The following is a 27,437-nucleotide window of genomic DNA, read 5'->3' as shown; positions in this document are numbered from 1 at the left end:
AATTCAGTGGACAGCTAGAGTCAAAACATGCCTTGCCTTTGGGGAAGAATGTAGGAAAAAAAAAAGCACTTTATTCAAAAAAAGCCCACAACAAATTGGGAGCATGGCTAGAGATTTTAAAAAGCTGGCTCTCTCCTCTACAGTAAAATATGCTCCACTTTACCCAAGAAATGAAGAGAAGAGGATTTCATGGTTTTTTTTTCCTTCCCCAATGATATTTTACTTACTCAATAATCAGATAAAGGCAAATAAGAACGGCAAAATATTTTGTGCCTAATGGGACTATTATTTTAAAACAGAATTCCTAGTATTACCAGATGTTTGGCAAAACAGACATTCTCTTAGAACATGGTGGGGAGTGAAAATTGTTTCACAATTCTTTTTTTTTTTTTTTGGAGACAGAGTCTCACTCTGTCGCCCAGGCTGGAGTGCATGCAATGAATGATCTTGGCTCACTGCAGCCTCCACCTCCCAGGTTCAAGTGATTCTCCTGCCTCAGCCTCACTAGTAGTTGGGACTACAGGTATGCACCACCACGATTGGCTAAGTTTTTATATTTTTAGTAGAGATGGGGTTTCATCTTGTTGGCCAGGCTGGTTTCGAACTTCTGACCTCAAGTGATCTGCCTGCCTCGGCCTCCCAAAGTGCTGGGATTACAGGCGTGAGCCACTGTACTCAGCTGTTTCACAGTTCTTGGAAAGCTAGTTGGCTATGTCAAAAGGCTTCAGAAAGTTAATACTTCCTGGTTTAGTGGTATTAATACATTGTGCAACCATCACTACCATCTATCTTCAGAACTCTTTTCATCTTGCAAAACTGAAACTCTACATGATTAAACTGTAACTCCCCATTTCCCCTCTCCCCTTAGCCTCTGGCTGCTTTCTGTCTCTATAAATTTGACTCCTCCAGGTACTTCACGTAAGTGGAATCATACAATATCTTTTCGTGACTGGCTATTTCACTTCAGTGCTGCCCATCTTATAAGTTCTTATTCTTTTTTTAATACTTGTTTTTCTATGCTTTCTTTGTTGAGGATTCTAAACATGCTTAGAGTCTATGATTTTCACTTCTTAAAGTGTGAGTTCTTCTCCCTATTACTGGTTTGACTGGCTATTTTTCTTAGCATTCTTTATATTCTTTTTCAGATCTTTTGGAATGGCCGCTTACTTGTTCACCCTGAATGGTAGTTGTGTCAGCGCGTGTGTGGGTATGTGTGCGTGTGTGTGTGGAAGCATGCACATGTTAGTGTTCAGTCCTCATCTAAAAGTTTTGTGGTAGCTTTCACCCCACTTCCTGGGCTCCCTAGTTCAATTCTGGCCTTGTATTGGTGTCTCAAGGCTCCTGTTCATGGAAATCCTGAGGCTATTGTGGATCCAATCACCAAGGAGTAGTTGGCCCAGTCTACTTCTTCACTATCAGGCTATGTCAATTTCTTCTTCTCTCCTAAATATAAGATATAAATAATTGTCCCAACAATGGCCAGTCCTAGCTCTTTTCAGTGATCTGCCATAGGCAGGGTCCTCTCTGTGGAGGGTGCATGGCAATATATTCAAGCTTATGTACAAGGCATTTGAGGTCGAGACATGGAAAAATACCAAGGCACTCTGTGCATGTTGTTTGTGCATGAGACTGAAACTCCTTGACCCTGAAAACAGGACAAGGAAAGGAATGTGTAATAAGGAGCACTGAAAACAGCCTCCTGAGACTGTGGTCTATGTGTTTTTCCAAGGCCATATGTGTCTCATGGCCCAGCTGCAAAGAGCCACCTAGTGGATGCCTTTTGTTTGAATTGTAGTTTAAACAAGCTCTCTCAATAAATATTCGGTGGACAGATCTTAGAGCGGCACTCCCTCAGAGGAGCTGCTCCCACCCTGCTCAGCTGGAATTGTCTGAGTGCTTCATTCTTGGTGCTCACTGCAGTCACAAGCTGCCCCCTCAGATGAGGGGTTCACACCGCTTCACCTGCAGCAGCCTCTGCTTGCCTCTGGACTTGGAGCTGTGCAGGACTGTAGCTTCAGTTTCACTTTCCATTGCGTATTTCTGCCTTATCTCTGGTCAACAGAGATGTGTATCTGTTTTTCAAGAGCAGGCAGTCTTTTAAACCGGGCGCAGTGGCTCACACCTGTAATCCCAGCACTTTGGGAGGCTGAGGCGGGTGGGTCACCTGAGGCCAGGAGTTCGAGACCAGCCTGGCCAATATGACAAAACCCCATCTCTACTAAAAATTCAAAAAATTAGCTGGGAGTGGTGGCAGGTGCCTGTAATCCCAGTTACTCAGGAGGATGAGGCAGGTGAGTCATTTGAACCCCAGAAGTGGAGGTTGTAGTGAGCCGAGACCACACCACTGCATTCCAGCCTGGGCAACAAGAGCAAAACTCCCTCTGAATAAAAAAAAAAAAAAAAAAAAGACTTTATCTCTCATCGCTTTGTGTGTGGCACAGATGGGGAGGTCTCAAAGAGTGAACTCAAAGAGTTAACTTGATGCATCTCAACCAGAAGTCCCAAGAGACCACTTCTTACTTTTCTGGCTCCAGCTCGTGGATGTGAAGGAAAGGATATTAGCATGGATGCACCCCTTTGGCTGACTGCAGGGTCTCAGCCTCCCTCAGCCAACTCCCAATACTCCCCAGCTATTTCTTGGGTAGGCACCTCACAGGCACTCACAAGCCGGCCACTCGCATCCGGTCACTCTGACAGCCTTTGGAGGGGATCTCTTCTTCCATTGCCCCAGAGTTTGTATCTCTTTGGAAAGCACCTCCCAGTGCAGGAGCTCTCTCCTGGGCCTCCAAAATTCACGACCCCTGAGTAGCCAAATAATACCAGAACCACACCAAATTCCGTGCAAAATTAGGGAGAGCCCCCCACTTCTTTCTTCAGGTCTCAGATCAGAGTTCCAGGGTAAAGCTGGAGAAGAGACCCACACTCTCCCTTGTTCCCCAGGAACCACCTGAAGCCCACAAATCCAGCTTCCTCCTCAGTGGCAAACCTGCCTCCACAAGGCAAACTAGCTCAGGCAAGTGAGCTCATCAGACACAACCCCGCTCTGAATCCCATGCTGGGCTACCTTCTGTATGCAACCCGAAATACACAAACATTCCATTTTAGCAGTGATTTTAATCTAGGTGAGTGGATTACACTGATTTTTACTCTTTGTTTGTGCTTTTAGGCTTTTTTTCCTAATTTTTAAATAATAATAATAATTATTTTTTAAAATCGAGATGAGGTCTCACTCTGTCACCCAGGCTGGAATGCAGTGGTGTGATGCAGCCTCTACCTCAAGCGATCCTCCCATCTCAGCCTCCTGAGTAGCTGGGACTATAGGTACACACCACTACACCCAGCTAATTTTTTGTTGTTGTTGTTGAGACGGAGTCTCGCTCTGTCGCCCAGGCTGGAGTGCAGTGCAGTGGCCGGATCTCAGCTCACTGCAAGCTCTGCCTCCCGGGTTTATGCCATTCTCCTGCCTCAGCCTCCCGAGTAGCTGGGACTACAAGCGCCCGCCACCTCGCCCGGCTAGTTTTTTGTATTTTTAGTAGAGACGGGGTTTCACCGTGTTAGCCAGGATGGTCTCGATCTCCTGACCTCGTGATCCGCCTGTCTCAGCCTCCCAAAGTGCTGGGATTACAGGCTTGAGCCACCGCACCCGGCCAGCTAATGTTTTTGTATTTTTGGTGGAGATGGGTTTTTGCCATGTTGCCCAGGCTGGTCTCGAACTCCTGAGCTCAAGCAATCCACAAGCCTTCGCCTGATAATTAATGTTTATAATTTGTGTAATTATAAGAAAGTGTCATTGAGAGAAAAAAAAAATCTCTCCTTCCAAACGTTTTGTTAAAGAAAAGACTCTTTTAAAAATGCATTTTCTGGCTAGGCACGGTGGCTCATGTCTGTAATCCCAGCACTTTGGGAGGCTGACGCAGGTGGATCACTTGAGGTCAGGAGTTCGAGACCAGTCTGACCAATATGGTGAAACCCCCACCTCCACTAAAAATACAAAAATTGGCTGGGCCTGGTGGTGCATGGCTGTAATCCCAGCTACTAGGGAGGCTGAGGCAGGAAAACTGCTTGAGCCCAGGAGGCGGAGGTTGCAGTAAGCCAAGATTATGCCACTGCACTCCAGCCTGGGCAGCAGAGTGAGACTCCATCTCAAAAAAAAATTTTTTTTCATAATGTTTATTACTTCCCTTGTAAAAACTTGCATTTTGTCCAGATACTGGGATATGAACTAGATAGTTATCAGAACTTTGGCGAGTATTGATGTGTTGCTCCATTGCTTAGCATTGCTTACTGGCTTCCTAGCTCCTAGGTAATCCTAGGCCTTTAGCTCTCTTCCTGCCAAATTTGTCATGACCTGACTCCTGTTCCCTGCCCCAGTTCTGCTTTCAAATGTGTGCATCTCCAGGTCATTACCTGAACTGCTTATAGTTCCAGGAACACAGAATGCATTCTCATTTCATGCCTTTCTATACCATCTTCCAGCTGCCCAGAATGTCCTTTTCCATTTCCACCTGGCAAACTCCTACTCATTCTCCAAAACCCACTACAGATCAGTCACTTTCACTGGGAAGTCTTCCCGATTCTCCCTTCCCAGTGCTGTCTCGCAACACACTTCTGTATCTTCATTTACCATGCTGGATTATCTTACTTGTCTCTCTCTATACAATCAGGGCCTGGCATATAGTTTCTCCTAAGTATTTGTTGAATTGAGGCAGGTTTATTCATTCCACAAACATACATGGAATGCCCATGATATAGTGAGCACGTGCTAGTTTCCTGGGATTCAAAATTAATGAGTTACAGATATTGCCTTTAGGAGCTCACGGTCCAGTGGGACAGAAAGAGACATATACAGAGAGTTACAATTCCAGTGGGTACCAGCAGCTCTGTCTCACATCTTCTCATTCTTGCTTTTTTCCCTTAGCTGGCCATAACTTTAAAGTATAATTCATATTTACTGCTTGGCTTATTTCCTCAAAAGAATTTTCTATTTCCTACGTATTATTCCTGAACTGATTTAATGGAATGCGTTTGTATCTCTCTTTACTTTGCCAGGAAAACTATCGAAATAGTCAAAGTAGCCTCCAGAATTGCTGCTATCCAGGCATGAGAGCACTCCATTTCTAGAGATTACCAAAAGATCACTGAAATTCTGTAGAACTTGTCCTGGGACTGGCTCCAAACAAATGAGAACTGGCTGAGCCTGTAGGTAGAAAAATATGTGAGTGACAGCAAAGGGGCTTCCAGTGAGCCCCTGCTGGTTCGGAAGACTTGACATGGCTAGCACCAAAGGATCCCTTTAGGGTACCCACACCATGAGCCACATACTGGGAGAAATTTCTTGCAGCACTCTGCTTTAAAACAAAATCATGATGATAACTAATCATTTCCCTGATTTTGGAAATTAACCAGAGACATCTAAAGTCACCACTAGGACATCCCAATCTGCACCAGATGACCAGGGTTATCATCCAGAGCTGATCGCTTTACAGGCAAAACAAAAAGTATAAACACTTTGAATTTTAATCGCAGAGTAGTATTACCTAAGTAATTACACAATTTCCCTTAAGTTTAAAACAAAATAGCTTGCAAGTCCCACTTTTTTCCCCAGGCTCTTTGGGCTAGGAACCTCTGCATGTGATTGTTTCAATATAGTTTTACACAGTATGTGGAGACTGCGTTTAGTTCCGTGGGTGGTTAACTGCACAGTCTCCACAGTCAGCCCAATGTAGTTGTAAAATTTGTGCTGAGCCCACTGGACACATTACTTCACCTCTCTGTTTCACTTCCCTAATCAATAGAATCATGCCAACACCCACCAGACAGGGCTGTTATGAATTAAACTGAGCAATACGTGCAAAGTTCTTAGTGCTCAGAGTGAGTGCTTAAACATTTTTATTGATAATTTATATTATTGTTATTGGCGAAGTCTTGCTTGACTTATAAGCAGGGCCTGCCTGGAGTTGTTGATTGTTTTCACAGTATATTCCTAGATAACCTAGCTTCATCATAGTATTTTTGAGGAAAGGAAAGAGAAGATACTGGGCCAGATGGAAGACAGCTCATCCTTCCGAATGAAACTCTTGCCCCACTGCATTCCATGCTTCCTGGTTGGGATTTTTCTAGACCAACTCAGCCACCAGTCTTATGAGGGACTGTGGGTGTGAGCAGGTCTTCAGGCGTCAGGAAGAGGAGGAGTTAAAGGGGTGGCTACACAGTGCAGGCAGCCCTATGGACAGCAGTCTTTCTGGGACCTGTGATCTGGAAGACAGGAGAAGATGAACACGTCTGGAGACCCAGCCCAGATAGGCCCTGAAGGCTGTAGAGGGTGAGTGGCTCATTTGTCCAGCTTTCCCTGCCAGGGACAAGGGAAAGGTGGGATTATTTGCCTTTGTGGGATCTACAAAAGGTGACTGTGTCTGCCTTGGGCAGAAGTCAGAAGATCTGAGATCTATTCTTGCCTTGCTACTAGCAAGCTGGGCAATCTTGGATAAGTCACCAGCCCTCTCTGGGCCTGTTTTCTCATCTGTAAAATAAAGAACTGGCCAAGTCAGTGTAATAGCAATATACAGCATTTGTACAATGCTTTCCAGTTGCACTTTTCCAAACAGCATCTCATTTAGTCGTCACAGCCCTTTGTTGGAGAGATACTTGTGGGTTGGTCATTCAGCTGGTACAAAGCAAGGCTGGGCCTAAAATCCTGGTCTCCTGGGGTAAATTCTGGCCTCTGGTGAGCACATTGCTCCCCTAGAGCTCTGAAATCTGAAGATTCCCAGCTCCTTCCTGCTATCTACAGTGTTACCTTCCTTCCCTCCCTATTCCCTCACCACCTACATCACCCTGGCTGTCCCAGTCTCTTCTCAGTCCCTTCCCAGAGTTACCTCTCCCCTCTCCCAAGTTCACCACACTGATCTTATTTCTGAGAAGTGGGAGGTGAACAGCAGATACCTCCTCCCTGGCCTCCCTGGGTTAGCACTTGCGTGCAGCCCTTTTTCAGAATTCTCCAGAATGCTTTGTGAAATGCCTTCCCGAGGGTCCCGAGAGGTGAAGAAGGTGGAGGGTATTTAACCCGCAGGGCAGCATTTCTCCAGGTGCACGGGTGGGTCACCCATGCGTGGGTCACAAGATCCAGGGTGCAGGTGAAATGTGCAGATTCCTGGGCCCCACCCCAAGATTGGTGGGTAAGAATGCACATACTTACAAGCTCTCATGTTTCTGGCAAGAACATATTGCAGTTTGGGAACCACTAGTTGTTAGGTGAATGCCCTTTTGGGCTGCAGAGGGCTGTCTTGAAACCACTAAAAGGTGGCTAGAAGTCAGTGGGAAGCGTGAATGTCTTGGGCAGCAGTGATGGGAAGCCGGCTTCAGCTCAGGAACATGAGAAGCAGGCACTCGAAGCTTGGTTTCTGCACAGGCAGTGAGGGTCCCATCAGTGAAGGTTGAAGCAGAGTCATTGTTGGGTGGCGGGTGGGAAGAAGTGTGTGGTGCTGGGCGCAGGACAGTGGTTCTCTGGGGCTGATGTGAAAAAACCTAGGAAGCTCTTAAAAGAGGCTCCTTGGCTGATGTTGAAGCCACGAGGGATGAGAAGGTCTGGTGGGAAGCTCCCTTCCAGCTGTGGGCTGCTTCTAGTACACAGGGATAGGAATAATACCTACCTCACTGGGCTGCACCAAAGATAGAAGGGGCCAATATACTCAGTAAAGTGCCTGGCACACTGGAGGGCCTGGAGCCCCTGCCTGGGAGCTTGCAGGAGCTGGCCTATCTCAGCGGGAGGCTGGGCGGGGGCATTGTCCTGGCCCTTAATACTTCTAGCTACAGGTTCTCTCAATGCCCCATCTCATCCCTGTCCTCCACAGTGAGTTGGGCCCTGAGGGCTTTGGACTGGCCTCTAGCAGGGGCTGCCTGGAGCATCCTCCTTGCTGCCTGCGGCTCCAGTAACTCACTAGGACCACAAGTTTATAGGCAAGGAGAGAGTGAGGACCTGGACAGGTGATCCGCGAGAAGAACCTGAGGAGTCTGAAGCCTGGGACTTAAGCCTGGCTCTGCCCTGAGTCAACGCAGGGGCCCTGGGAGGACATCTCTGTGTGCTCCCTCTGGGAAATGGGAATCCATATAGGACTTGCTGACTTGGAAGGTGAAGTGAGTTAATAGGCATGAAAAAGAGAAGAGAAAGGTGTATGTACCTAATCATCAGGTGCTAGACAGATGTCCTATGCCCGTCACAACTCTGCAGGGTGAGCTATCACTAACGCTTTTAATAAACAAGGAAACTGAAGCATGCGTGCACACACACACACACGAAAGCATATGTGATATATGTGTATATATACACACATCCATACACACACTAAAGCCTATATGATAGATGCATATATATACACACACATCCATACACGCACTAAAACATATATTTGTAAACCAAAAATAAAAATCCAAGCCCCTCAGCCATCTGAATGGACCCGTCGTCTTAGGGATTTTTTGTTTGCTTGCTTTTTATTTTTATTTTTATTTTATTTTATTTTATTTTATTTTACAAGGGATGGGTTTTCTGTTGCCCAGGTTGGAGTGCAGTGGTGCGACTAAAGTTCACTATAGCTTCGACCTTCTAGGCTCAAGCCATCCTCCCACCTCAGCCTCTAGAGTAGCTGGGATCACAGGTACATGCTACCATGCCTGGCTAATTTTTTTAGTTTTTGTAGAGATGAAGTCTCACTATGTTGTGCAGGCTGGTCTCAAACTCCTTAATTCAAGCAGTCCTCCTGCCTCAGCCTCCCAATGTGTTAGAATTACAGGTGTGGGCCACCAACCCCAGCCTTGCTTGCTTTTTAATTGTCTTACCTGGCAGTAACGAGGTACCCCCTCCTTCTCCCGACTGGGACTGTCAGAGGAAGCCCAGTGGAGAGTCAGGACTTTGCCCACTGCCCACTCTCCATGGAAGGGGATGGGGAGGGATGTGGGTGTGGCTGTGAACTGGCAACTTGAGAGAGTCTTGTAGTGGTGGGAAGTTCTGCCTCTTGACTCTGTCAATGTCAATGTCCTCTTTGTGATATTGTACTACAATTTTGTGAGATATTACAATTGAAAGAAATGGAATAAAGGAATAAAGGAATTATTCCTCATACCTGTTTGTGAATCCATAATTATCTGAAAATAAGAGTTTTCAAAGATTATCACAAGAATGGTATATACCCATGGATACCATCAGATCAATCATACTGAGGCTTAAAGCAACACGGAACAGAAATCCTCTTTCTCCCCTCCAGTCTTGCCTCTTTAAGGCCCAGTGCTGACAGCCTGACGATTCCCTTCCACACAGTGCTACTGTATTTATTCAAAACGATTCACACCTATTATAGATAACTTGGGCGGTCTTAGCTGTTTCAAATGGCAATCTAGTACACAGGGGGTGGATGATGGATATGGGCCATTATGTAATAACACTTTTATTTTTGTAGGAGACATTCCTAAAAATTGAACTCCCTGAAAGATTGTACAATTCGTGTTCTCACCAGCACTATGTGTATTGGATATTACCAATCTTTTGAACTTTTGTCATTCTGATAGCTCTTCCCCCAACTACAAAAGATGTAATTGTTATAAATCCCATTTCGCCAGGCATGAGAAGTGAATTGACCATCTTTTCAAATGTTTATCAACCAATATAAGTTCTCTTTTATGAGTTGTCCTTTTATATCTTTTGCTACTTTCCATTGGAGGTTTCTGTTTGTTTGTTTTTGTTTCCACTGAACTTACAGGACTTCTATGTTAAAAGAACACTCACACAGCTGCAATTTATCAATACCTAATAAAAGCATTAACTGTTATTGTTGCCCTTTCAGTTGTTATTATTTTATAATAGGTGTCCCCATTCCATCATGCTTATTGTGAATATTTTCCTTCAGCCTATTATCTTTTGAATTTATTGTCTTCTATCATGCAGAAATTAATTTTTACATCTACAGGTCTACAGATCATTTTCCTTAATGTTTTTGGGATTTCCACCTTGTGCCCCTACTTAAAGATGATACAACTTCCTATAATTTCTGCTAATTCTCATTATCTTATTTATTTTTACATTGAGATATTTATAATTTGATCAGAAAATGTAAATAAGATAGTATACAGTAGTTATCTAATTGTTTTCTTCTATGTAGACAGTCATTTTGCCAAAAGCATTTATTTAATTATCCAACTTTTAATAACAATTATAAATATGATTTTTTAAAATTTCCATTTGTAACTGTTTTGGCTAATAAGATAGATAGTAAAGATGTAAATAAATATGAACATATATATAGATATAGATGTTCATTTTTATATGCATATAAATATAGATAGATATAGATCATTGATTTTGGTCTATTTCCCTTGAGCCCAGAAACTAGCCATCACTAATACCTAGTATTTGGAGATTGAATTTAATGCATTAAACTAGAGAAACTAAATAAACATTGCAAATATCATAGAACAAGAGGAAAAATTACTAGTTTGTAAACATCCATGCTATGTTTAGGTAATTTCCTCCCATTTTTCTTGTAGTTTTAATAAGAATGAATGTTGAACTTTATCAGGTGCTTCCTTAGCATTTATTGACATGATAAAAACTATTTTTCTTCTTTAATTTGTTGACATCAAAAATTATGTTGATAGGTGTCTTGATAATGACCCATCCTTACATTACTAAACTAAGTAATTCTAACTACCGAATTAGGTTCCAACTAACTAAACTAAGGCTGTTTTTTTTCTTTAAGTAAACTTCTAGATTTAATTCAGTTATATTTTACTTAAAGCTTTGTATAAGTTAAACTTGTACAGAATTTCCTTTTCGTATGCTCTTTTCATTGGATTTGGGTAATGCTTGCTTTGTAAAACGAATCGGGAATCTTACTATCTCTTTCTATGATCTAAGATGGTTTACCATTGGGTTTATCATTCTTTGAAGATTAGATAGAAATCAGCTCTAAAAACAAGCTGGTCCTGACGTTATTTTCAATGGTTGGCATTTAACTGCCCTTTTGAATTCTGTTTTTTTTTTTTTTTTTTTTTTTGAGACAGCATCTGCGATCTCGACTCACTGCAACCTCTGCCTCCTGGGTTCAAGTGATTCTCCTGCCTCAGCCTCCCAAGTAGGTGGGACTACAGGCGTGTGCCACCATGCCCAGCTAATTTTTGTATTTTTAGTAGAGACAGGGTTTCACTATGTTGGCCAGGATGGTCTCGATCTCTTGACCTCGTGATCTGCCCACCTCGGCCTCCCAAAGTACTGGGATTACAGGGGTGAGCCACCGCACCTGGCCTAACCGCCATTTTGAATTTTTAAATAATTATTGGTCCATTCAGATTGTTACCTTCTTTGGGAGCTAATTCATTTCTCTAAATCCACCAAACATTTGCACACAGTATTCTTATAGTTCAGTAGCCCTTTCCTTATCTGTAGTTCTATTGCCTTTCTCAATATTAATGTATATTTGGAGGTTTTGTTCTCTTTTATCCTTAATCATGCTTTTCTTCTTAGTTTTTTCAAAGAACCAACTTGTTTTTCACTATATTGAGGCATAATTGATGTACCATAATCTGCATATTTAAAATGGATACTTTGACATGGAAGGAGGCAGACTGGAAAAGAGCCTGGGAGAATTTGAGAAAGCTCTTCATGATTTAGAAAGCACAGGGCACATGCTTGGTGGCACTATTAAGTGGAAGCTGCTTCTTTAGGGTTTGTTTGGAAGGTCCAGCTGACTCATCTCAACATTTATATAAATGATGGTCAATGTTCTGCGTCTGAGCACATGGATCCTGAGACTGGAAACTTTGAATAAACCCAAGTGCTATTAAGCAGAGTGAGTAAATAGTGAAAGCCATTTGCGCTGAGAGTGTGTGTCTGGAAAGAAAGGCAGAAACTCTCCAGATTTCTTCCAGTAATGTCGAAGTTTTTATCCCAATGTCACAAAGAAACACCAGTGGCTTACCCAAGATGACCTCCAAAGACCTGAAAGCATTTACTGAAAGAGCTGTGTTTTCATAACATCTGTTTTCAAGAAAAAGTGAAGGGCAGCTTTCTACATGGTCAAAAACCAGTTGAGAAAGAAATACAATTGAATACCAATGGGAACTGTGATGAATCGTGAAAAAAATGAATAGATAAATATGGTCATTCAAGAGTTAGGTCTGGATAGAGCAGTAGATTTCAAGGTTAGAATTCAATTTATCTGCAGTGTGTCAGAAGGAAAAAGAAAAAGGACTAGTATAGGAATGGAGCCTATTACTGATCCTCTCATCTTGTTCCTGGATGAGCCCACAACTGGATTGGACTCAAGCACAGCAAATGCTTACCTTTTTGTTCCCGAAAAGGATGTCTAAGCAGGGATGAACAATCATCTTCTCCCCATTCATCAGCCTCGATATTCCATCTTCAAGTTGTTTGATAGCCTCACCTTATTGGCCTCAGGAAGAGGAATGTTCCATGGGCCTGCTTAGGAGGCCTTGGGGTACTTTGTGTCAACTGGTTACCACTATGAGTTCAATAATAACCCTGCAGGCTTCTTCCTGGGTGTCATTAATGGAGATTCACTGCTGTGGTATTAAACAGAGAGGAAGAAGACTGTGAAGCCACGGAGACGATAGAGACTGCTAAGAGAGGTAAGCCACTCACAGAAAAATTAGCTGAGTTTATGTCAACTCCTCCTTCAACAGAGAAACAAAAGCTGAATTAGATCAACTCTCAGAGAGTAAGAAAAAGAAGAAGATCTCAGCTTTCAAGGTCACCTATGCCACCTCCTTCTCTCAGATGTGTTTTCATACATTTATTCAAAAACTTGCTGGGTAAATCCCAGGCCTCTATAGCTCAGGTAATTGTCACAACCATACTGAGGCTGGTTATAGGTGCTGTTTACTTTGGGCTAAAAAATGATTCTACTGAAATCCCGAATAGAGCCAGGGTTCTCTTCTTGACCACCAGCCAGTGTTTCAGCAGCATCAGTCATAGAGCTCTCTTTGTGCTAGAGAAGCTCTTTATACACAAATATATTAGTGGATACTACAGAGTGTCATCTTATTTCTTTGGAAAACTGTTATCTAATTTACTACCCAGCAAGATGTTACCAAGTATTATACTTACCTGTATAATGATACCTGCATTATAAAAATAATGCTGTATAATAATCCTAATCTTGTTAGGATTAAATACAAAGGTGGACACCTTCTTCATCATGATGTTTACTCTCATGATGGTGACTTATTTGGCACTGGCCATAGCAGCAGGTCAGTGTGGTTTCCATAGCAATGCTTCTCATGACCATCTCTTTTGTGTTTATGATGATTTTTTCAGGTCTGTTAGTAAATCTCGCAACCATTGCATCTTGGCTGTTATGGTTTAAGTACTTCAGCATTCTGGTTTTACAGCTTTGCTGCCTAATGAATTTTTGGAACAAAACTTCTGCCCAGGACTCAGTGAAATAGTAAACAATACGTGTGGCTACCCAATGTGTACTGGCAAGGAATATTTAACAAACCATGGCATCAATGTCTTACCCTGGGGCTTGTGGAAGAATCATATAGCCTTGGCTTGTACGATTGTTATCTTCCTGATTTGCCTACCTAAAATTGTTATTTCTTTTAAAATATTCTTAAATTTCCCTTTAATTTACTATGACTTGTCCTCGCATAAAAAATAAGACCATGATTTTTAAAAAATAAAGAAAAAGGAAAAGAATAACTTGATGAGTATTGAGGGACAGTATAGCCCCCTGTTATACACGGTTTCACTTTCTATGGTTTGTTATCCATGGTCAACCAAGGTCAAAAATATCCCATGAAAAATTCTAGAATCAACAGTTCATAGGTTTTCAATTGCAGCCATTCTGAGTAGCCTGATGAAATCTCAAGCCTTTCTGCTCTGTCCCGCCTTGGTTCAGTGAATCCACGCTATACACGCTGCTCACCCCTCAGTCACTTAGTCGCTATCTCTGTTATCAGATCCACAGATCTCAAGAAGAAGAAGGGTGAGTACAGTAAAATCACATATTTTCAGAGAGAGAGACCACATTTACATAACTTGTATTATAGTATATTGTACATTGTTATAATTGTTCTATTTTATTAGCTATTGTTAATTTCTTACTGTAGCTAATTTACAAATTAAACTTTATCATAGGTATGTATTATATAGGAAACACATAGTCGGTATAGGGTTTGCTACTATCTGCAGTTTCAGGCATCCACTAAGGGGCTTAAAAAGTATCCCCCACAGATAAGAGAGAAGTATTATATGCATACATCTGTAAAACCATTTCCATAATTGAAATAAATGTATTATTTTGGCTTTTTTTGTTTTTCTAATACATTAATTTCTGACTTTATATTTAGTAGTATGTACTTACATTTGTGTGATATGTATTTTATTCTTTGTCTAGTTGCTTATGTGAAAATTGGTACATTTATTTTTAACATTTATTTAATCTTTAAAAATAAAATCAATTCTCATTTATGTTCTATAAAGTCACCTCAAACACCGAATTAGTGAATTTGGAACCATTGTTCTTAGAAGGAAATATAGAGTTAGGCTCATGTGCGCCTCAGGGCACAATATTTTTGTCAAATGATCAGTAAGTCGCCTTGTTCTATGTGTGTTTCTATTTAAAGACATCTTTAAAATATGTATTGTTGATTCGTTGGCATTGAACTCATGGCCAGTAGCACTGTCACTTGTGCCTAACACGTACTTCCTCCGTACTGCACAGTACAGTCTTTGCTCGCTTAGAAATGCTAGACAGCACCGCAACATTATGGTTGGGGGCTGTTTTAAACAGTGAAAACACCAACAAAAAACACGAAAGTGTGAAAAATGCAATACTAGATAGATCATGGAAAGGGCACGCACTGTCTGAGAGCTGAAACAAGAAAGCAGGCATTGTTGCCTTGCTCAGCCTCAGTGGGGAGCAAATCATTGGGTGATTCAGTTTCCACTGCTCAGTGCATGTCCACAGATGACTACAGTTGGGCTGTGAGTACTGATTCAGGGGTTACACATGAATTTTAGGAAGTAGGCAGGTTTGCAAATACAAAATCCACCAAGAATGAGGATTACTGTAGCTAACTCATTTAGGGTTATGTTACACTTCTGAGCTATAGACAAGGCCATTCTTCTAGGGGGACATTTACAGTAATAAGAATCTGTAACTCCTCACTCACTGCCTCAATTTTGGTTTCCTGGGTCCTGATGCTACGAAAGTGTCCTAATTTCATCACTTACCTCTGTTTAGATCATAGTACAGACAGCCCATCTGTGAGGGTTTTAGACAGCCAATACCCTGGTGACATCGTAGAAGACAACCTGGGCCTGAAGAGTTAAGACCTGAGGGCTGAATCCTGGCTTGGTCCATCTTGTACTACAAGCATTTAAGCAGAGGGTGGAGGCTTTGGGGCAGAATGGAAGAAAATGCTGGAATTGAATTTGAATTCTATCTCTGTCTCTAACTTGCTGAATACATTTAGCTAAGTTACTTAATTGCTCTGGGCCTATTTCTTCTCTGCAAAATGTCTGAGCCCACCAGGCTGTCAGAGAGACCAAAGGAAGTAGTGGTGTTGGGAAATATTTGGAAAGCCATAAAGATCTGTGTAAACGCAAGATGGAAAGTCATTGTTGTCATGATGTTAATTAATGCAGTCGCAGCATGCCACTCTCTGACCTGATCCCCACAGTGTGGGTCCACCTCACTTGGGCCCTGTCATTTCAGAACCTAAAGAGAAGCAAGCCTGGGCCAGCCAACTCAGGATAAGAGGAAGAGACTGAGGCTTAGAGAGGAGGAGAAACGGCTGTGGGAAGCTCCAATCCACAGCCAGAACTGATTGACCCAATTCAACTCGGAGAGGCCCAGGGCTCTAGTTAGAGCAAGGCGGAGGCCCTGGGACCACCATGAGACCTCATGAAGCTTTGGCCACCCCAAGCCCATAAACCTGTTTCCTTTGCCTCCCAGCACCATGAGTGCCAAGGAGGATGCCAGGTGGCTCCGGTGGGTGACTCAGCAGTTTAAGACCATTGCAGGAGAAGATGGGGAGATCAGCCTGCAAGAATTCAAATCAGCTCTGCATGTGAAAGAGGCAAGTGTTGGACCAAGGCGGAAGCCCTGCATTTATTGTTATGTGCCCTGGTTCTCAGGGCATAGCCCTTACAAGGAGGGAAAGGGAGCTCCCTGGGGTTCCTGAGGTCTCCACCTTGTAGCAGGGCTGGCGGGATGTTTCTGGCACCCTCCCATTCCTCTTAGAAGCCATGGCCTCCTGGGTCTTCGAAACAACACATGAAGTTGGAAGTCAGTAGCTTGTCAAATCTTAAGCATTATGATTAACCTCACAATTTCCACTAGGCTCATGGGCAGAGCGGATGCTCTGACTTAAGCTTCCTCTCAAGATAAGCTTGTCAATGGTCTATAACCATTAAAGCCCTGTCTGCCGTGGCACACTGTTCCTAGTCCTCCAGGCTCCACAGCTACCCTGCCAACCCCACACAGCCTGCATGCCCTGACACACAGGAGACATCAGCAGAGAAGGGAGGACTGAGCCTAAAACGCCAGCCTCTCCCAGCTGTCCTCGGGACTGGCATTGAATAGTGGCCTGGTCCTTGACAGGGACTAGCCGATGAGCATCTGAATGCCCTGCTTGAATCAGAAGGCCCCTCCCCTGCTGGTCTTGGGGATACTACTCAGAATTCTAACGCCACGCCTCCTCCCACAGCAAATATGAAGAAGGAAAAAATCCCATTCTGCCTAATGAGATAATCTCATCCAAATGGGAGGGTGTAAAACATCTTAAGACAAAGAGCATTCGGGATGGTAGAGACTGATAAAAGTACTACCCAGGGATTCTGGGGATGAAGAAGAAAGCCAAGGCAAAGTTGTCAGTCCATAGCAGCCTTCGGCCTATACCTCATACTTGTGAGCCCCTCATGGTTTTATTAAGTCAGACACTAGAGCTCCACAGGGTCCTCCCCCTGCCTTGAGGGGAGCATCCCAGGACACAGCATCTTTGGGTCACCCATCCAAGCCTGTCTTCTTAATTTCTGTGCTCCCAGGGTCTAACACCAGGCCTGGCAGGCAGAGGCTACACAGCGCAAGACTGCTCAGTGAATGAATGAGGGAACTGGTGATTCAGAACAAAACTTGGCTGGGCATGGTAGCTCATGCCTGTAATCCTAGCACTTTGGGAGGCCGAGGTGGGCGGATCACGAGGTCAGGAGATCGAGACCATCCTGGCTAACACGGTGAAACCTCATCTCTACTAAAAAATACAAAAAATTAGGCGGGCGTGGTGGCGGGCACCTGTAGTCCCAGCTACTTGGGAGGCTGAGGCAGGAGAATGGCGTGAACCCAGGAGGCAGAGCTTGCAGTGAGCCAAGATCACGCCACTGCACTCCAGCCTGGGCGACAGAGCGAGACTCTGCTTTAAAAAAAAAAAAAAAAAAGAACAAGCCTTAAGTATAAAATGTAGGCACCCTTAAGAACAAGCAAAAGAAAGGACTCAGATCTTCCAGTGAAATCTGTAAGTCCTTCCCAGATTCACTCATCCCTTGCACTCACCCCAAGTGGGGTGAGACAGGGCTGGAAGGAGCCTGCAGGAGGACCCTCTGTCTGACCCTTTCCCATGTTGGTTAAGGGGCCACCCAGAGGCTGAGATTTAAAGGCTGGTGGGGGTGATTGTATGTAGGGGGCAAAGAGCCCACACAAATTACAAAGCCCAGTGCCTGAAGGGGGCCTGAAGCCCAAATCAAGCCCATCCTTACTGCAGGGATCGGAACAGGTCTTCCACTAGAGCGGATCACAATGGGTGTTCAGGCACCTGAGTCCTGCCTGAATACCACCACACCACGGTGCAGCCCCCCACCACCACCCCAGACACAGGGAGATAGTGAATGAATTCAAAGTCCAGGCCCTGCGGCCACAGTTGTGCTGTCTTCCACCCTTCTTGCCCACAGTCCTTCTTTGCAGAGCGATTCTTTGCCCTATTTGACTCCGATAGAAGTGGCACCATCACCCTCCAGGAGCTGCAGGAGGCACTGGCCCTGCTCATCCACGGCAGCCCCATGGACAAACTCAAATTCCTCTTCCAGGTGTATGACATCGATGGTAAGGGCTCTTCCTGGGTGTGGGCTCGGGTGGGGAGAGCAGTGGGGGCCTCAGTGAGAACCGGCCATTTCACCTTGGCAGGCCTGGAGGTGCCATCCCGGCCTCCTGAGCCCAGCCTGGGACTGGTTTCTCCAGGTTCTCAGGGCATAGCCCTTACAAGGAGGGAAAGGGAGCTCCCTGGGGTTCCTGAGGTCTCCACCTTGTAGCAGGGCTGGCGGGATGTTTCTGGCACCCTCCCATTCCTCTTAGGAGCCATGGCCTCCTGGGTCTTCGAAACCCGGGCTGACACTTCATTCCCTCTCATCTCTCCCCTAGTCCCCAGTCTCTCTGTCTGATCCCTGCCTCCCTTTCTGGGGCAGTGGGGAGAAAAGGGGGTACTCTGGCACAGGAGACAAATGCCTTCTATTCAACTTACCAGAGGCCAGAAACTTCTTTTGTTCTTTTCTATGTTTGAAAAAAAAAATCTGTTGTTTTTTCCTTTTCATCGCAGTATAAGCTCACTATGAACATTGGAGACAATACAGAGTGGTATAAGAAAGAACACAAAAATCACCCGTAACATTTTGCTATATTGCCTTCTAACTGGTTGCACATACACACCCCACACACCTTTTTTTTTAACAAAATGGGATTATACTATATACATACTGCCTTTTTTCACTTACAAAAATGAACATTTTGAAATGTAAAAATATATTGCTTTACAGTATCATTTTTATCGTGGTAAAATATACATAATGTAAAATGTGCCATCTTAACCATTTTTAAGTGTACAGGTCAGTGGCATTAAATACATTCACATTCCTGTACAACCATCACCACCCTCCATCTCCATAACCTCTTCATCCTTCCATTGAAACTCTGTGCCCACTGAACACTGATTCCCCATTCCTCCTCCCCTAGTCCCTGGCAACCACCATTCTATTCATACATTCTGTCTCTAAGAATCTGACTTCTCTAGGCACCTCATCTAAGTGGGATTATACAATATTCGCCATTTTGTATCTGGCTTATGTCACTTAGTATAGTATCTTCAAGCTTCATCCGTGTCATGGCATGTGACAGAATTTTAATTCCTTTTTAAGGCTGAATAATATTCCATTGTAGGTATATGCTATATTTTGTTTATCCGTTCACTAATTAGTGGACATTTGGGCTGTTTCCACCTTTTAACTATCGTGATCAACGCTGCTATGAACATCGGTGCACAAATATCTGTTTGAGTTCCTGCTTTCAATTATTCTGGGTATATATCCAGAAGGGGAATTGCTTGATGACATGGTAATTCTATTTTTAACTTTTTAAGGAACTGCCTTACTGTTTTCCACAGTGGCTGCATTATTTTACATTCCTACCGGTAATGTACAGGTGGTCCAAGTTCTCCACATTCTTGCTAACACTTATTTTCTGCATTTTTTTTTTTTTCTGAGATGGCGTCTCGCTTTGTCACCCAGGCTGGAGAGCCGTGGCATGATTTCAGCTCATTGCAGCCTCCACCTCCCAGGTTCAAGTGATTCTCCAGCCTCAGTCTCCTGAGTAGCTGGGACTACAGGTGCCTGCCACCATGCCCACTAATTTTTGTATTTTTCGTAGAAACAGGGTTTCACTATGTTGGCCAGGCTGGTCTCGAACTCCTGGCCTCAAGTGATCCACCCGCTTTGGCCTCCCAAAGTGCTGAGATTACAGGCGTGAGCCACTGTGCTTGGCCTTCTATTCTGCTTTTTGATAACAGCCATCCTAATGGGTGAGAAGTGGTAACTCACTGTACTTATAGTGTCATTTTTAGTGGCTGCATTATACTCCACTGTACGTATAATGCAGCATCGTGTAGTATTTGACTCTAAGCACAGCTACCTAAGTTCAAATCTCAGTTCCATCACTTATTATATGATCTTAGACAAGTTGCTTAACTTCTCTGTACCTCAATTTATTTATCAAATAGGAATTATGATAATAATATTTCATACTCATGGGGTTGAGAGGAAGGTTAAATTAGTTAACTTATGCACAATGGGGAGCCATCAAAAAGTGTTGAGCAAGGGATTCACAGGGATGGACCTGCCTTCTGAAAAGCTTTTCTTCAGCAATGTTCACTTTGCTGCCCTGATGCAGGAGGGCAGGAAACAGGTAGCTGGCTTCACCCAGGGATGGGATATTCTTAGAGTCAGTAGAATGAAAGGTTACAGGAAGAAGGAAGGAGAATGTGTGTGTGAGAATTATTGTGAAGGATGACCCTGGATTTGAAATTGGCCAACAGAGAGATTAAAGCAGATAGAAGAGGCCATGAAGGGGCCAGGGGGAGACTGGTCCTCTGGATGAGTCCAGAAACCTGCTGCCATCGTGGCTCTTCACTAGGAAAGCAGAACGGGAGGTGTGACTGGAGAGTGGTATAATATACTCTAATAGATTTTGCATCATAATGTGATTATGGACTTTGGCTTGGGCCGAAGTCACAACACTAATGAGAATTTCCATGTATATGCAGTTTCTGTCTTCCAGATACTGCATGAGGTGTTTTACCATCATCTAGTTTGCTTGAACCAGTTCTGAGAGGGAGAAATGATTGCTCTCATTTTAGAGATAAGCAAAGTGAGGTCCACTACCGCAGAGGACTTAGAGCCCACTATTGCACAGTTAAGGAGGGGCAGGAGCAGGATGCCACACTGGGTGTGTCCACATTCAAAGCAGGCCCAGAAATCATTAATCATGGGCTCTGCTGCTCAGGAAGAATAAAATAAAAACGGAAAAATCTCATCTCTGTTGGTAGATTTGGCTTGCTTATCCCATCACTTTCAACCACCCATGTTTACATAAGGCCACACCACTGGACTAGAATGGCCACAGAATAGCTGTGGCCCCTCTCAGGACAACATGATGAACAGAGCATTTGCTCCAAGTTGAACAAGGCACACTCCCTCAGCACTAACCCACATATAGTGTGCCTTTGGATAATTGAGGCTGTGGGCACACAGCCCCTTATAGACTAAGTAAGCAGGTGTATTTTCTGGGCAGATGGTCTTGGAAGTTGAGTAGTATTTAGGAAGCTACAGATTTTGGAGACAGGCATCCACTGAAGCCAAAGATTCTCCGCCCGTGGGGAGGCGTCCATTGCTGTTGAGCTAGGCAGTCGGGAATCGTGGAAGGTTTCTGAGCTGAGGGTGGCATTTGGTCCTTCAGTTGCATGGTCTATACCCGCAAGGAGAGCTGATGAGCAGAAAGCTGGAGGTGGGTAAACAGAAGAGGCCCACCACTTCTTGCAGTGTGTGCATGGCAGGGGGCATCTGCAGGTACAGAGTGGGGTGCTGGGGCAGGCTCCCACGCGGCTTCATCCCCACTCGGGACAGGCAGCGGCTCCATTGACCCGGATGAGCTGCGTACTGTGTTGCAGTCGTGCCTGCGCGAGAGCGCCATCTCGCTGCCCGACGAGAAGCTGGACCAGCTGACGCTGGCGCTCTTCGAATCCGCCGACAAGGACGGCAACGGGGCCATCACCTTCGAGGAGCTCCGGGACGAGCTGCAGCGCTTCCCCGGAGTCATGGAGAACCTGACCATCAGGTACGGCCAGGTCTCTGGCATTGGCACTGTCCGCGGCAGCGTTAGACTCCTGGTCGGAAGTGTGGCAGGAACTCACCGCGGATCCGCCCCGCCCCGCCCCGCCCCGCCCCTCCACTGCCAGTTTAACCCACTCTTGAGTGTCCTGCAGGGCAGCTATCTTCATTGCCTCCACTTCCTGCAGTGTCTGCAGAATCAACTCACGGTATGAGGCACCTACTGTGTGCTGAGCACTTTTGCATATATACCAGTGCATTTTATAGCAATACTCATTTTAAAAAGGAAGTTACTTCGCCTGAATTAAGTTGCCTAGGATCACACAAATAATTAACAAAGGTAGTTATTTATGCAATAAATGTTTAAGCAACTTCTATGCCCCGGCACTGTTCTGAATAATGCAGTGAATGAGGTCTCCACCCTGCTGGTACTCCGTTCCAGGCGGAGAGACAGGTCATTCACACCAATAAACAAACAAACTAGAGAAGCACAAAATTAATAAGTGCTGTGGAGAAAATAAGAGTGTAACAACAAGACCCAAGTCTGTCCGAATCCAGGCTCTGAATAGAGCCGGTTTTGTAGTTCATTCTTCCTGTGAATTAACTTCTTTTTTGTTTTTTTTTTTTCTGAGACTGAGTCTCACTCTGTCACCCAGGCTGGAGTGCAGTGGCACGATCTCAGCTCACTGCAACCTCTGCCTCCTGGGTTCAAGCGATTCTCCTGCCTCAGCCTCCCGAGTAGCTGGGATTACAGGCACCAGCCACCACGCCCGGCTAGTTTTTATATTTTTAGTAGAGACGGGGTTTCGCCATGTTGGCCAGGCTGGTCTCGAACTCCTGACCTCAGGTGATCCACCCGCCTTGGGTTCCCAAAGTGTTGGGATTACAGACGTGAGCCCCCGCGCTGGGCACCTGCGTATTAACTTTCTTGGGGCTTACTTACCAAAACATATCTCAGATTCTTCCATCCTTTTCGATTGCCTCTTTTAAAATTGGAAAGTAAAGAGAAGTAATAAAAATAGCCATGGTTGTGGCATTAGGCAGACCGGAGTCCCCTTTCAACTCCACAGAGCTGTGCGACTGTGACCAAGCCACTTGACCTCTCTGATTCCTGGTGTGAAGAAAGCCGGCCTGCTTGCCAGACTTGGCTGGCCACAGCTGGAGGGGGTCTTTAAGTTTAGACATGGGTGGTCCCCACCCCACCGCTCCCCTCTGAGCGGAGCCCGCCTCTCTTTCACAGCGCTGCCCACTGGCTGGTGGCCCCCGCCCCCTGCCCACGCCCACACCGGCCGCGCCAGCTGACCCGCGCCTACTGGCACAACCACCGCAGTCACCTGTTCTGCCTGGCCGCCTATGCAGGCCTCCACGTGCTGCTCTTCGCCCTGGCGGCCGGCGCACACAGTCACCTCGGTGCCAGCGTCATGGTGGCCAAGGGCTGCGGCCAGTGCCTCAACTTCGACTGCAGCTTCATCGTGGTAGGCTCTGCCAGTATACAGTGCTCTGAAAATGTTAGAAGCCGAAGTGGGCTCCTCCTAGACAGAGCGACCCACAGAGGACACCTGAAATGCCAGGGCAGGGTGACACCTCAGAAATCAACTGGGCCAATGCCCAGAGGTGGAGGATGCCGCCCAGAGAGGAACAGTACCTTGTCCACAGTCACACAGTTAGTAAATAATAACATAGCTGGCAATTTTGTGCACTATGTACCAGGCATGGTGCTGAGCACACTCCATTTGATCTTCACGACTCCCCTATGGTAGACCCCAGTGCAGGTCCGCCTTCAAGAGGAAATCCTAGAAGAAGCCTTGAATACCAGACCATGGAGTTGGAATGTGGTTCTCTGGCTCCTGGATGAGGTCTCTAAGAGGTGTTTTTTTTTTTTTTTTGAGAGGGAGCTTCGCTCTTGTCTCCCAGTTGCAATGGCGCAATCTCAGCTTGCTGCAACCTCTGCCTCCCAGGTTCAAGCGATTCTCCTGTCTCAGCCTTCCCAGTACCTGGGATTACAGGTGACCACCGCTGTGCCCGGCTAATTTTTATATTTTTAGTAGAGATGGGGTTTCACCATTTTGGCCAGGCTGGTCTCGAACTCCTGACCTCAGGTGATCCACCCTCCTCGGCCTCCCAAACTGCTGGGATTACAGGCATGAGCCACCATGCCTGACCTCTAAGAGTTTTTGATCACACAACTCCTACCATTAAAACAAAACATATGCTTATATGCATGCCCTATTATCATTAGCTAATAGACTAATGGCACAAAGTAACTACAGGGGAAGATTCATCACTGATGAGCAGGGATGCCCATCTCTAGATCAGATACGCTTCTGGATATCAGCTTCTTGTTAGAGTGGGTTTTGTAGGTTTTATTTTAAATTTATTTTTGTGATTTTTAATTGCTAATTTTAATTTTTGTGGGCACATAGTAGGTGTAGATATTTATGGGGTACATGGGATGTTTTGATACATGGAATGTTTTGATACCTGGGATGTTTTGATACATACAATGTGTCATAATCACATCTTGCAAAATGGGGTACCCATCCCTAGAGTGGGTTTTGTGTTAACAGCTCAACGAGCTGACAAAGACTTCATTCCAGGAGTGGGAGACGTGTGATTTATTTTCTTGGTCATTTGCTCTTGCATTACTAGCACAACTGTTAATCTGTGGTTTCTCTGCTGGGAAACTTTTAAAGCTACTTGTCCTTCCTGTGAGGAGTAGTTAGCTTAGTTTTGGTAAAGTCAAATACTGTACCCTACAAGTCCACATCCTTGGCAAACATAAATATACTGAAAGCAAATGAGCAATGAGAGAACCCTGGTCAACCACTCTGCATTTGGGAAAGTCTGGTCCTCATGCAAGGCACTTCGAGAACTAACACGGCACGTGCCCATCTGACATATGGACTAAATGAGGACACCAAGTCAACAGAGATATTTTATTTATTTGAGACAAGGTCTCTCTCTCTCACCCAGGCTGGAGTGCAGTAGAGTGGTCATAGGTTGTTGTAACCTCAAACGCCTGGGCTCAAGCAATCCTCCTGCCTCAGCCCCCTAAGTAGCTAGGATTACAGGTGCGTGCCACCCTGCCCAGCTAATTAAACAATTTTTTTTTCTATAGAGACAGGGGTCTCGCTGTGTTGCCCAGGCTGGTCTCAAACTCCTAGGCTCCAGTGATCCTACTGTCTCAGCCTTCCAAAGTGCTGGGATTAGTGGAGAGAGCCACTGTGCCTGGCCCATGTATTAAATATTAGTGAAAGCATAGATGTTTCTCATGTGTTTAGATAAAAATCAATACACATAGACATTCTGTAACTTTCTCTTCCCACGGCAATTCTGGAGACTCTCCTCTAGTGGTCTCAGGTGTGAATCCAGGGAAGCAGCAAGGCATGGGGGCAGGGGAGTTTGGTGAGTGTCCTGTTCAGAAAGCACAGCTAGCTCGGGAGGATGCAGGGAGGTGGCTGGGAAAAGAGGGCAAGACAGACAGAGAGTGAGGCAGGGCTCTCTCCCACTCTGCCTGGCCAGGTGCTGATGCTCAGACGCTGCCTCACCTGGCTGCGGGCCACGTGGCTGGCTCAAGTCCTACCACTGGACCAGAACATCCAGTTCCACCAGCTTATGGGCTATGTGGTGGTGGGGCTGTCCCTCGTGCACACCGTGGCCCACATTGTGAACTTTGGTGAGTGATCTGGGCAGGGTTGGGTCGGGGAGAAGCTTGAGCAGCCTCAAGTCCAGAATGCGGGGCCCAGCCCCTATGTGTACTGCCTGCCCAAAGGGCAGAGAAGGAGTGCCCTGAATAAGCCAACGCTCTGGACAAAAGTTTCTGCCTGTGCTAGTATCTGATGGTGCAGGGTGGGGATTCCAAAGGGAAGGTGGAGTGGGAAGAACTGGTCTTGCGGTCACTCAACCTTTCCGAGCTTGTTTTCAGTGCTCCAGGCTCAGGTGGAGGCTAGCCCTTTCCAGTTCTGGGAGCTGCTGCTCACCACGCAGCCTGGCATTGGCTGGGTACATGGTTCGGCCTCCCCGACGGGTGTCGCTCTGCTGCTGCTCCTTCTCCTCATGTTCATCTGCTCCAGTTCCTGCATCCGCAGAAGTGGCCACTTTGAGGTGCCGCAGTCCCTGCCCTTTTGCTTCCCCCAAGGCCAGGGTTCTACTTTCATTTCTTTCCGTGTCCCCTCTGATTTACTGCAGAGCCCAGGAAGGTCCCAAGCTGGTCTGCCTATTACTTGCATGTGATTTGGAACCTGTCGCTGGGTTCTGCCATTGGACTGTGGTTTATGTCTGCCAAATGTAGATGTTTTGCCGTGGAGGAGTCTGCCTCTTTACTGGCTTATCCCTTTAGCCTATTTGGATTAAGTGGGCTTAAAACAGCACAGGGAGGGGATGGACAATAGGCTCAGCAAGTTTTGAATCCCCACTCCACTGCTTACTGGTCACTCAACCTTTCCAAGCCTCAGTTCTCTCATCTGTAAAATGGAGGTGTAATTCTCTATGTTATTTTAGGAATTACAGGCGATAATACATGTAAAACCACTAACTGCATACCTAGCACACAGGTGCTCTGAAAATGTTAGTTCCATCTTTGCTTCTGTCTCTCCAGCGTCCTCAAGACGCAGAAAGTCACAGAGGACTTGGTTTGGAGAGCTTGACTATCTCCTGGCCTGGCCACATCAGAAATAGATATATACTGAGCACCTACCTACTCTGGGCCAGCAAGAAGCCTTTGAAGTAGGAATCAGAATCCTCCTTTGACCGATGAGGAATTTGACACTCAGAAAAGTAACGAAATTGCTCAACATCCCAAAGCTTTAGCGAGTGCTAAAATTGTCTTCTGCTATTTCTTCTCCACTCCTAGGAAGCCACTGCTGTCTTTCCTTTCTTCCTTCTGAGAGTGGGTCAGGGGGTAGGGATACTGACGCTCATGATCCCTGTGGGGCACTCCACTCTGCCCAGAACCTCCCGAGGCAGATATTTCAGATGTTTGCCTCTGGTATCAGGAATCTTCCCTTACAGCCTCCTTTGGCCAAGCCCCCAGAAAAATAAGCTTCCTAACCCCAACCTCTTACCCAACTCCATCCCCGGGAGAGAGTCAAGGCTCTGGGCACTGTCCTGGCTTTGTGGATAACCCTGAGTTCTGGCTCTGTTCCACCCCCCAGGCCTTGAGTTCTGGAAGTTTACTGCCCCTCTACCCCCACAGGTGTTCTACTGGACTCACCTGTCCTACCTCCTCGTGTGGCTTCTGCTCATCTTTCATGGGCCCAACTTCTGGAAGTGGCTGCTGGTTCCTGGAATCTTGTTTTTCCTGGAGAAGGCCATCGGACTGGCAGTGTCCCACATGGCAGCTGTGTGCATCATGGAAGTCAACCTCCTCCCCTCCAAGGTACAAAGGGCTGCGGGGAGCCTTTCCAACTCCTCCAAGGGACAGTTTGTGGGGTAGAACAGTTGGGTACCCCATCAGACCCCCAAGGAAATAGGGAATCGTGTAGCTGCAGCCCCGTTACTATGGAGGAGACAAGCAAAATGGAAGACCCAGTCCAGCCCTCCAGGAGGGAGACTTTAGGAAGGTGAATGGCAGGGCAGGCAACACACCTCTAAAATCCAGTTTTGGGGAGAACATTCTCCTTCAGCTCAGTAAGCATTAGTGCCTACAGGGTACCAGGCCCTGAACTAGGTTACAGAGAAACAGAGAAGGTTTTGCACTGTCCTGCTTTCTAGGGGAGCCAGCCCTTTCATTACAGTGCAGGGCTGTGTTGCTGGAGGTGTTAAACCCTTTGTCCTTTGG

General features: G+C 45.5%; 1 protein-coding gene and 1 pseudogene across 2 annotated transcripts in view; both read left to right on the top strand.

The window, feature by feature from the left end:
* The first annotated feature begins 6,105 nt into the window (after nucleotides 1-6,105).
* NOX5 (NADPH oxidase 5) overlaps nucleotides 6,106-27,437 on the top strand; it is a 42,575-nt gene continuing 21,243 nt past the window's right edge. Inside the window, exons 1-8 of one of the 2 annotated variants that reach the window (XM_033189597.1) lie at nucleotides 6,106-6,322; nucleotides 15,969-16,092; nucleotides 17,960-18,110; nucleotides 21,455-21,665; nucleotides 22,899-23,133; nucleotides 25,181-25,334; nucleotides 25,584-25,762; nucleotides 26,853-27,035. In XM_033189597.1, the coding sequence (XP_033045488.1) occupies nucleotides 6,273-6,322; nucleotides 15,969-16,092; nucleotides 17,960-18,110; nucleotides 21,455-21,665; nucleotides 22,899-23,133; nucleotides 25,181-25,334; nucleotides 25,584-25,762; nucleotides 26,853-27,035 (1,287 nt within the window). In that variant the 5' untranslated portion in view covers nucleotides 6,106-6,272. Of the gene's footprint in view, nucleotides 6,323-15,968; nucleotides 16,093-17,959; nucleotides 18,111-21,370; nucleotides 21,666-22,898; nucleotides 23,134-25,180; nucleotides 25,335-25,583; nucleotides 25,763-26,852; nucleotides 27,036-27,437 lie in introns of both variants that reach the window. The other variant, XM_033189596.1, reaches the window with a different exon arrangement.
* On the top strand, nucleotides 12,112-13,623 carry LOC117070438 (annotated as a pseudogene).

Source organism: Trachypithecus francoisi, unplaced genomic scaffold (genome assembly GCF_009764315.1).
Source record: "Trachypithecus francoisi isolate TF-2019V2 unplaced genomic scaffold, Tfra_2.0 Lachesis_group3, whole genome shotgun sequence".
Classification (NCBI taxonomy): domain Eukaryota; kingdom Metazoa; phylum Chordata; class Mammalia; order Primates; family Cercopithecidae; genus Trachypithecus; species Trachypithecus francoisi.
Note: the sequence above shows the minus strand (reverse complement) of the source record. Positions and strands in the feature narration are given on the sequence as shown.